The 9,848-nt window shown below is 36.6% G+C and overlaps 1 protein-coding gene across 3 annotated transcripts; it reads left to right on the top strand.

Annotated features, from left to right (window-relative positions):
* Positions 1–208: 208 nt before the first annotated feature.
* On the top strand, positions 209–3,612 carry LOC107766491 (protein IQ-domain 26-like). 3 transcript variants are annotated; one of them, XM_016585286.2, is made up of 4 exons: positions 209–464; positions 1,453–1,857; positions 2,309–2,515; positions 2,790–3,612. In XM_016585286.2, exons 2-4 carry the CDS (start codon positions 1,456–1,458, stop codon positions 3,387–3,389), a joined length of 1,209 nt encoding a protein of 402 aa, XP_016440772.2. In that variant the 5' UTR covers positions 209–464; positions 1,453–1,455; the 3' UTR covers positions 3,390–3,612. The 3 variants fall into 3 exon arrangements, with proteins under 3 accessions (XP_016440772.2, XP_016440774.2, XP_016440773.2); XM_016585288.2 differs by lacking the exon at positions 209–464 and adding an exon at positions 568–719; XM_016585287.2 differs by lacking the exon at positions 209–464 and adding an exon at positions 808–1,327.
* Positions 3,613–9,848: the final 6,236 nt, after the last annotated feature.

The following is a 9,848-nucleotide window of genomic DNA, read 5'->3' as shown; positions in this document are numbered from 1 at the left end:
AAATACCATATGAAATACCAAAATATCGAATACCAAATACCAAAATTTTTGAACAAAATATCGAATACCAAATATCAAAATAGAATAATTCGATATTTACCAAATTGTGCATAGCCCCTATCCATACCTATATTTCAGTCTAATATTCACTAGTTCACACTTAGCTTAACTATTTTTACTCCTTAGTCCTCGTCTTTCTAAATATATAGAAAAAAACGAAGAGATCTGCTTTCACACTCCCATTTCTTTGTTTCTTCCAATAACAAACTCATATATTTTCAAGACTCAATAGAAGATTTTGTGCATTGAAAAATGGCAGAGTTTTTCTAAACAAAAATCGTTCAAAGTCAATGAAAATCAACTATTGATACGGAAGAGCCAAATCCGAAGGATCTTTTTGCTATTAACATCCATTTTTGTTCGTACAAAACACAAGAAATCAAAGTTTATAGCTATCATATTTGGTAAGTGCTTTTAATGGTGATAGTAAAAATACAGTACAAAATCATTTTTTTCCTCTGTGTAGTAACATTATACCAATATATAGCAAAATACTCATAATGGGTTTTCTGTTAAATCCACAACAAATTCACGGGGGTTGTGTCAGCCGCTGAAAATTTTGTAGTGGTAGGGTTTATTGAGGGGCCTGAGGTTGAAATATTTCTTCATTTTTATTTCAGAAAGTTAGAAAGAGAAAGTAAAGTATCTTTGAGCTTAAGGTAGAAAAGTGAAGAAAGTTCCATTTTTTTAAATTAAAAAAAAATATTTCATTTGATTGGTAATAGTTACAAGGAAGTGAAGTTTTGATTTGTTTTAATACAAAATAACACGAGTGTTTTTTTTGCAGTTAGGTTATTATTACACCTTTTTTCACTTGCTTTCAGTTTTGATGATTTTGTCTGTAATATTTGAAACTTTGACTATAGAGAAAAGAAAATGATTGAGTTTCTTACTGGTGGAAGTTATAATTCATTTTTTGAACTGAAGGAGGAGGCAATAGTATAAGCCATTTAAAATTAGTTCAAATTTATTCAATGATTTTTCGTCTATAGTTTATTGTTTGTTTGGTAGGGGAAGTGAAGTTTCAATCTTTTTATTTTCCCCCATTAAATTATTTTTTAAATATATTTTTTGCTGCCACATCTTTTTGTCTTGTTTCACAGTTCTTCACGAGGTTGTGTCAGTATAAAAAAAAAATTCCCAAAAAAATAAAAATTCAATCTTTAACTCAAGTATTATTATATACTGTTTGATACTCTCTCTTTTTTATTAACTTTTTCCTCCACACTGTTATGTTCTGTTCTAATCACTTCGTTGCTCGCAACATGTAAAGATTCTGAAACTGTCTGTTTTAGTTCATAGTGTACTCTCTAAACTGCTTTTAGTACAACTCTTTCTATCTTCTATATCTCTCTTTCCTTATCTTTTGTTGGATACATTTTTTGTGTGTAGAAAATGGGGAAAGCTACGAGGTGGTTTAAGGGTTTGCTTGGGATGAAAAAAGAGAAAGAAAATATAGACAACATATCTAATTCATCTGAAAAGAAAGACAAAAAAAGATGGAGTTTTGGAAAATCTGTTAAAGATTCAAATGTTGGTCAGAATCCGGTGAACTTTCCGGCGGTGGATACTAATTGGTTGAGATCTTACATGTCTGAGAACGAAAAGGAACAGAGTAAACATGCAATTGCTGTAGCTGCCGCCACCGCTGCGGCGGCAGACGCGGCGGTAGCAGCGGCACAAGCGGCTGTGGCGGTGGTGAGATTAACTAGTCAAGGTAGGGGTGGTATGTTTACAGGTGGTGGGCGGGAGAAATGGGCTGCTGCTAAGATTCAAACTGTTTTTAGGGGTTATTTGGTAAGCCGCCACAAATTTTTTCTTTAAATTATTTAATTTTTCTTGTTTGATTAATTTGAATCTTTTTGTTTTTGTTGTTTGCTTAAAATGTCAGCAAACTACCTTCCAAACATTCTAATCGAACAGTACTAATGCCTTCGATTTTCATGGTTGGTCTAGGAAATTATTGTCTTTAATCAATATTTAATGCTGTCCTATAATTTGAAATTTGAAAAATTAGTATTTTGAATTTGGTCTTGAGTGATGTTGAAGTTTCCTTGCACTTTTCACTTTTATATCCAACTGGTATTTGTTGGTCCTAGTTATTCTCTTGCTTTATTCTCGATTTAGTCAATTTATGTTTGAATCCAGTAACTATGCTCTGTGTTTTGTGTCATATTTCATTGTCTAGAAGAAGTTCGATATTGGTTCAATATATAAAAAATGATCTAATTTTAGGCTCTTTTTGCAGGCTAGAAAAGCTCTTAGAGCATTAAAGGGACTGGTGAAATTGCAGGCATTAGTTAGGGGTTACCTTGTTCGCAAGAGAGCCGCGGCAACTCTTCACAGTATGCAGGCGCTCATCAGAGCGCAGGCTGCTGTTCGATCTCAAAGAGCTCGTCGTTCAATGACTAATGACTCTAGATACCAGCCCGATATGCGAGCTAGGAGGTCCATTGTAAGAATCTAATGCCCTCAGGTTTATTCTTGTTTATCATATTATGTCTGACCAAGGGGAGTCTTGACGTAACTGGTAAGTTGTTGTTATGTGACCAGGAAGTTCCGAGTTCGAGCCGTGGAAACAACCTCTTGCAGAAATGCAGGGCAAGGCTGTGTACAATAGACCCTTGTGGTCCGGCCCTTCACCGGACCCCACACATAGTCGGAGCCTAATACTGTGTCTGATAATTGAGTCTTAATCAGCATTCTTGTTCTGTGCTTTGGTTTTGCAGGAAAGATTTGATGAATATAGAAATGAATTCCACAGCAAGAGGTTTTCAACTTCAAATGAGACATCATATGATGGATTTGATGATAGCCCAAAAATTGTAGAAATCGACACATACAGGACCAAATCCAGGTCGCGTAGAATGAACAATGCTGCTTGTATGTCTGAATCTGGAGATGAGCAGCATTATCAAGTTATGTCATCACCACTTCCATGTCCACTTCCAGCCCGTGTATCGATCCCAGATTGTCGTCATCTTCAGGATATTAACTGGAGCTTTTTAGCGGATGAGCAGTGCAAGTTTGCCTCAGCACAAAGTACACCTCGATTTGCATGTTCTGGACGTTCCAATGCGCCACCTACACCAGCCAAAAGCGTTTGTGGCGATGGTTACTTCCGGCCATATGCTAACTTTCCTAGTTACATGGCTAACACACAGTCGTTTCGCGCTAAGCTACGGTCCCATAGTGCGCCAAAACAACGACCAGAGCCAGGGCCAAAGAAGAGGTTGTCACTGAATGAAATAATGGCATCAAGAACAAGTTTCAGTGGTGTTAGAATGCAAAGGTCTTGTTCTCAAGTGCAAGAAGATTACTGCTTCTGAGATTTTTTTTATTTAAAAACTTTGCTTTGGCCTACCTTAGTTTTGGGGTCATTGAATCATAGATATGATAATATGGCTGTATAGAGGAGATAATCTAAAAAGTTAACTTCTCTAGGCTTATCCTTCCACAGGACATGGTGACAAATTAATTAGTACTAGGATAGAATGGTATGCTTGTGTAAATTCTTTGACAGTGTTTGATGAATGAATCTTGCTTTCTAAATGTATCCATTGAAAGCTTTTTATGAACCTTCGACATCCTAGGATTAATGAATCATTAAATTTGCTAATTCAAGAGGATCTTAGACCAGGAAAAAAGAAAAACTTTTTGACTTCACTGTCCTTCTCTAATTAATATAAGGGTATCTAATGAAGTTCATCTTTTCACATTTTCTTCCATTTTATTTAGTAGCCATTTTGGACCATGCTCGTTTGAAGTTAAAAAAGAGTATTTGAAGTGATGATTAAAACAATGTCTGGATATTGTCTTTGGAAATGATTTTTATTTGGAGAAAAAAAAAAACAGTTTGTAGTTTTATGAGTTTGTAGTTTTATGAGTGAAAATTATTATTTTACTTAAAATATTTTTAAATTATTTCGTATTTCACTATTGCGAGTTTAATTTATATAGGCTACAACGTAAAAGAATTTTTTTACTATCATGTCATTTAAAAGATACTCCCTTCGATATGCTTTAATTAATTTTTTTGAATGTTTTCATACATATTAAAGAATCTACATTTTAATATTAATTAATGATGAAATTGACCATATTAATCTTTACTATCTCTTTAATTTGTTCACTGGAAGTATAATAGATACTCCGAGACTTTTTACTCCAAGAGCAACTTTGAAAAAAAAGTTAATGTCATTTTGATATTTGAAAAAATCAGATATTGTAGACCACAAAAAAATATCAAAAAATCAATTAAAATGGACTAGAGGGAATACCAATAGATAGCTAACTATGTCAAGTGAAATTAATATCCTAAAAAATTAATGATTATTTTAGGAAATCTTAGAAGTTGCGTTGGTTGGCTACTTAAATTTTCACCTTATTCATGAGTGTTCAATTCTTCACCTTGTAGTGGCCTTTTCCTTCCTCTTCCCTACCCTCATATATAATAAAAATTTACAAAAATGCCAATATTTTAAATATTAAAATTTGAGTATCTACAAATATGGATGCCCAAAATTATTTGTAAAAAATATTTCAATGTTTATAATTAATGAAATATTAAATGAGGAGTTTGTGGTGAGTCCGGAACCTATTTGTGGTCTTTTTGGACTCAAAAGATCGAAATAAATGAAGAAAAAAAAACTTAGTGACCAAACTATATAAAACGCGGTTTTGAAGCGCGCTTTACTTTAACGTCCGTTATGGACGTTAAGTTAAAACGCATTTTAAAACCGTGTTTTATATAAAATGCTTTTATGAAATGCGTTTTACTTATTTTGTGGGCCCACCAATAACTCTTCTACGTTTAACTGACATAACAATAATTCAAATATATAAAACGCGTTTTAAAAGGGCGTTTTACCTCAAAATATTTGACCCCCGGATTGGGCATTGCCTTATTTAAAGGCGTTAAGGATTTTGCAAAAATCCATTCAGAAATATTCTCAACTCCTGGTAAATTGTTCTTCTTGTTAAATTCTCAAGCATTTTGTCATAATGTCTAAAGAGCGTAAAGTAAGGGTTTCATTATATTTGGAGGGGGAGGGGAATGAGGTTGTGGTGGCGAATAACTCAGTGAGCTATAGTTTATCTCCACAGAGTCATGTTAAGTTGCCACTTACAATGGAGTACGATAGACTGGTATCCTTGTTGTGTAATAAATGTGTGAGCAAACGTTTGGTGAACCTTAAAGTAACCGGAAGATATCCGTATTTTGTCACTCCGCAAGGAGTTGTTTGTACGCTGAGTTTAACATCGAGGATGATGAAACTCTGAGAGATTTTTTGGGGGCTCCGGATGAATACCGAGAATTGATTTTGATAAAAATATTGGAAATGTACATGAAGGTTGAAAACGTTCGCAATATGAGGTTGCGCAAAGCAGGGATAACCCTCAATCATCGGGTGGTTATTCTGGAGCAGTTTTAGCCGAACAGGTTCCGGCTGAAAGAGTTTGGCCGAATCTAAACTTATCTCCTCGGGCGAATGAGGAGCGAGGAAATAATTTCTCTCATACTTTACATAATCCACATGACAAGTGGTAAACTTCAATTTTCCTTTGTGTTACAATGTTTATTTTTGTTGTATTGATTTTGTATTAACACTCATATATTCCACAGGGGGTACCATCCAGATATGAGATTTACAAGTTATGAACCTAGTAAGAATATGCATAATTTTGGTGTGTTGGATTATGGTGGTCCATCCGGGAGTCATCACCAACAGGATATTGTCTATCATGGAATGTCAACACATTACGACTTGTAAGTGAAATGATATAGCTATATGTGAAGTATTTATCAATTTGAGTAGCGTATTATTTTGTTGTTTGTGCAGTGAAAACGAGCAACTTGATGGTCCTATCCTCACTCAGTTGCCCGTAGACGACGTATTTACTCGGTATTTGGTAGATGCGTAGAGTCAGAAAGATAATAGTGATTATGACAACAATGCCGATGAGATTGGAGATGACACACCCTTCCCTGACGAGGGTGATGATGAGGAGGAAGAGAATGTCGAACCTGATTTGACGAGGGAGCATGCTCTACCTCCCGTTAGACCAAAAGCGTACGAGTCCCATGTGTCGTTTCATTCAAGGCATATTTCCTACCTTGATCATTTTCCAAGTATGTCGGATGTGGATACCCTCACAAAGGATTTTGACGAAATTTGAACAGCAATGTGAGATGAGTCTAGACCAACGGTGTTAGCAAAGAGCATGCTTTTTCCTGATAAAGCGCGCCTAAGTAGGGCGAAGAAAATGTACAACATAAAAGAGTGTCATGAGATGACGGTATAGGAGTCAAGTCCGGATGTATACAAGGTTATTTGCCGTAGATGGTTTACCAGTTGTCATTGGATGCTGCGTGCGAGCAAGAAGAAAACAGGTATGTGGAAAGTGGGTAAATATATTTGCACCCACATTTGTGAAATATACATATTCAATGGGAATCACTTCAACTTGGATGTTGACTTGATTTCTCTTGTCCTTATTCCACACATTGAAGCGTCCATAAGGTACAAGATCAAAGAGTGTATTACATCCGTCCACGAGGAATATAGGTATACTATTACCAAAAGAAAGGCATATCTCGGGGGCAAACGTGAATTTGAAATTGTTTATAGTGATTGGGATAAGTCATTTGCATCTCTACCCAGGTACATGGCTGCATTGCAATACTTAAACCCCAGGACTGTTGTTGAATGGAAGCTTTAGCGGAGTACAAGAATACCGGAATATATATTCAGATATGTGTTATGGGCATTTAAAGCAGCAATTGATGGTTTTGTGGATTGTCGTCCGGTAATATCCATAGACGGTACTCATGTCTATGGAAAGTATGATATTAAGTTGTTGATCGCCGTTGCAGTATATGCCAATGGACAAATATTTTTCCTGGCTTTTGCCATCTATGCCAATGAAAGCCAAGAGACGTGGACACTATTTTTGAACCACTTGAAGGAGCATGTTGTCAAACAACGTTGAGGTATTTGTCTAATATCTGATCGACATAGGGGTTTATTAAGTTCTGTAGAGCATTTGCTTGAATGGCACGAACCGTATGCATACCACCGTTATTGTGTGAGGCACCTGAAGGCCAATTTCTAAAAGAAATATTCCAACAAGGACTTGCATGATTTAATGTGGATGACTGCAACTGATCACTAGGAGTGCAATTTCAGGAGGCGCATGGAATCGATCCGGCATGAAGACGAAAGAGCCTATTATTGGTTGATGAGACATGAGCTTCACAAGTGGACGTTGCATGTGGATGGTGGCAGACGATGGGGAACCCTGACTACACATGTGTCAGAGTCTTTCAACGGGTTATTGAAGTGTGCACGTGGATTGTCTGTCACTGCCATGGTGCAGATATCATTCAAACAAATGGCGGAGAGGTTTGTTGAAATGCATAGAAGTGTATCGGAATTGATGGAGGGGATGTTGAATTTATACCAATACCAATGAAAAGATTTGAGAAATACAGGAGACAAGCACATTGACATTCATTTTTACAGTATTGCAACGAGCGAAATATTTTTGAAGTTCGCACCCCTATTAATAAAAACCGGGAGAATAATATACACACCGTAAATGAAGCCAGCAGGTTGTGTTCTTGTAGAAAATGGTCCATCTACCACATGCCGTGCTCACATGCCATCAAGTACTTTCAACATACATGCTTAAGGCCAACCAACTATATTGATAAGCAATACAGTGTTGGTGCATACTTAAACACATATAGTGGGCAGTTGCAGCTAGTGGGTGCTGAGCATTATTGGCCGCTGAAACCATTTAAAATGGTGTGTAACAAAGACTATTTGCGTAAGCTACAAGTGCAAAAAAGAATGCGTATACAGATATAGAAAACGTGAGTATATACAACACATGTGAAGTTATCACAAGTAAACTTAGGTATACATTTACCTGTGCGTCCTCCAGCAAATCCAAGATATCCCTGCACAAGGAGATATTATGCCGAGCCTCGTACTCACACGTATATCCCCGTAGGAGAACCTACCTCCTAGCTAGAGGGAGAAACGGAGGTGGTACATCCGGAGCTAATGGTGGTAGAGGTGGCTGCAACTACAGGAACCGCTCCCAGGCCCAAATGTTGACGTAAACTTTAAGATATATTTTTACTAGGTATGTTAAAATGAATAGAGTATTCGAGTATGTTGTCACCTGTAGTAGCGGCAAAAATCCAGCAACATCACGTTGGGTGCCCATGCTCGCCTGGTACATCTGCCTGTACAAGTAGGTGAGAACAGCAGCACCCTAGCTGTACTGGGACAAATCATCTAGCCGCTCAAGGTGATGAAGAAATCTCAAGCTGACTAGGTTCCCCGAAGTGTTCGGGAACAAGACCCCTCCAAACATAAGGAGTAGCAGCAACCTCGTATACCGGTGAACATGATAATCTGATGTATCGCCATCGATGTCAGGATGAAATATCTCCAAATACTCTCGAATAGTCGTCAACGGAAAATGACTGGTTCCAGCCAGTACATTCTCATCCTGTCGCCGGAAACCAGTGAGCTGCTGCAGCATGTCCAGGTACTGCACACCTGTCATCTCTCTCATGCCATGTGGTAGAGCAATGAGGTGTCCATTAACGGGCAACCCATATATAACCTCCACATCATGCAGTGTGATGGTGGCCTCGTCAATGGGCAAGTGGAATGCGTGCGTCTCCGGTCTCCACCGCTCTATCAGGGCCGTGACCAAAGACCAGTCGAGCTGCAACCGCCCGATCTCCAAAATCCTATAGAAGTCAATATCCCCCAGACGTCTGATTACACGGGGATGGAGAACTTTTCTCTTCAGAAAGTCCCACATGCCGTCCACTCTCCTGACGCGGAGAGTCTGGGCCAGTAACTCTCCCTCCCATATGTGATCAGACCTATGATCGCCCCGTAACGACAGTAGGTCATCGTTGGAAGGTTCAGGATGAACATGCGACACCTCTATTTCATCTACTATAAATTAAACAACATTATTTATATGTTAGTTTAATGATTTTATATGTTTGTTTGTAAATTAAATAATTAATTCTTATAATTATATAATATTTAATTATTATGTATTCACATAAGGGTTCAAGACTCGATATTTGACGTCTAGTAGCACCAAGATATCCTGAATTCTTGTATGTGTTAGTTTTATTATTTTACGTGTTAGTTTTATAATTTTATATGTTTCTTTGTAAATTAAATAATTAATTTTTATAATTATACAATATTTAATTGTTATGTATTCACATAAGGGTTTCAGGCTCGATATTTGAGGCCAGTAGCACCAAGATATCCTGAATTCTTGTATGTGTTAGCTTTATTATTTTATATGTTAGTTTTATAATTTTATATGTTTGTTTGTAAATTAAATAATTAATTTTTATAATTATACAATATTTAATTATTGAATATTCACATATGGGTTCCAGGCTCGATATTTGCGATCCAGTAGCACCAAGATATCCGAAAACTATTGTTCTTTTCTCATGTTATTTTGTTATGATCGTTGACTATAATTGAACAGAGTTTGTGTTTGATCTATCAGTTATTTTGACGTATTTTTGAGTATAAGAGATACTTAAACTACAGGGATATTACGCTAAAGGGCACTACATTTTACTGCGCTAAAAGACAATACATTTTACTACCCTAAAAGGGCACGATATTACTAGTCTTTAAGCAAATAAATAATATAAATCAGATAAAAATAACAAATACATTTAATCAAAAAATATTCACGAAAATACATATACAACAGTAAAAAAA

This window comes from Nicotiana tabacum, chromosome 8 (assembly GCF_000715075.1).
Source record: "Nicotiana tabacum cultivar K326 chromosome 8, ASM71507v2, whole genome shotgun sequence".
In the NCBI taxonomy this organism is placed as follows: domain Eukaryota; kingdom Viridiplantae; phylum Streptophyta; class Magnoliopsida; order Solanales; family Solanaceae; genus Nicotiana; species Nicotiana tabacum.
Note: the sequence above shows the minus strand (reverse complement) of the source record. Positions and strands in the feature narration are given on the sequence as shown.

Excerpts from the sequence above, each read along its gene's own strand:
- LOC107766491 (XM_016585286.2), top strand. The coding sequence starts at position 1,456 with ATGGGGAAAGCTACGAGGTGGTTTAAGGGTTTGCTTGGGATGAAAAAA. Across the intron at positions 1,858-2,308 it reads CTGTTTTTAGGGGTTATTTG|GCTAGAAAAGCTCTTAGAGC; the intron begins GTAAGCCGCCAC and ends CTCTTTTTGCAG. Across the intron at positions 2,516-2,789 it reads TGCGAGCTAGGAGGTCCATT|GAAAGATTTGATGAATATAG; the intron begins GTAAGAATCTAA and ends TTGGTTTTGCAG.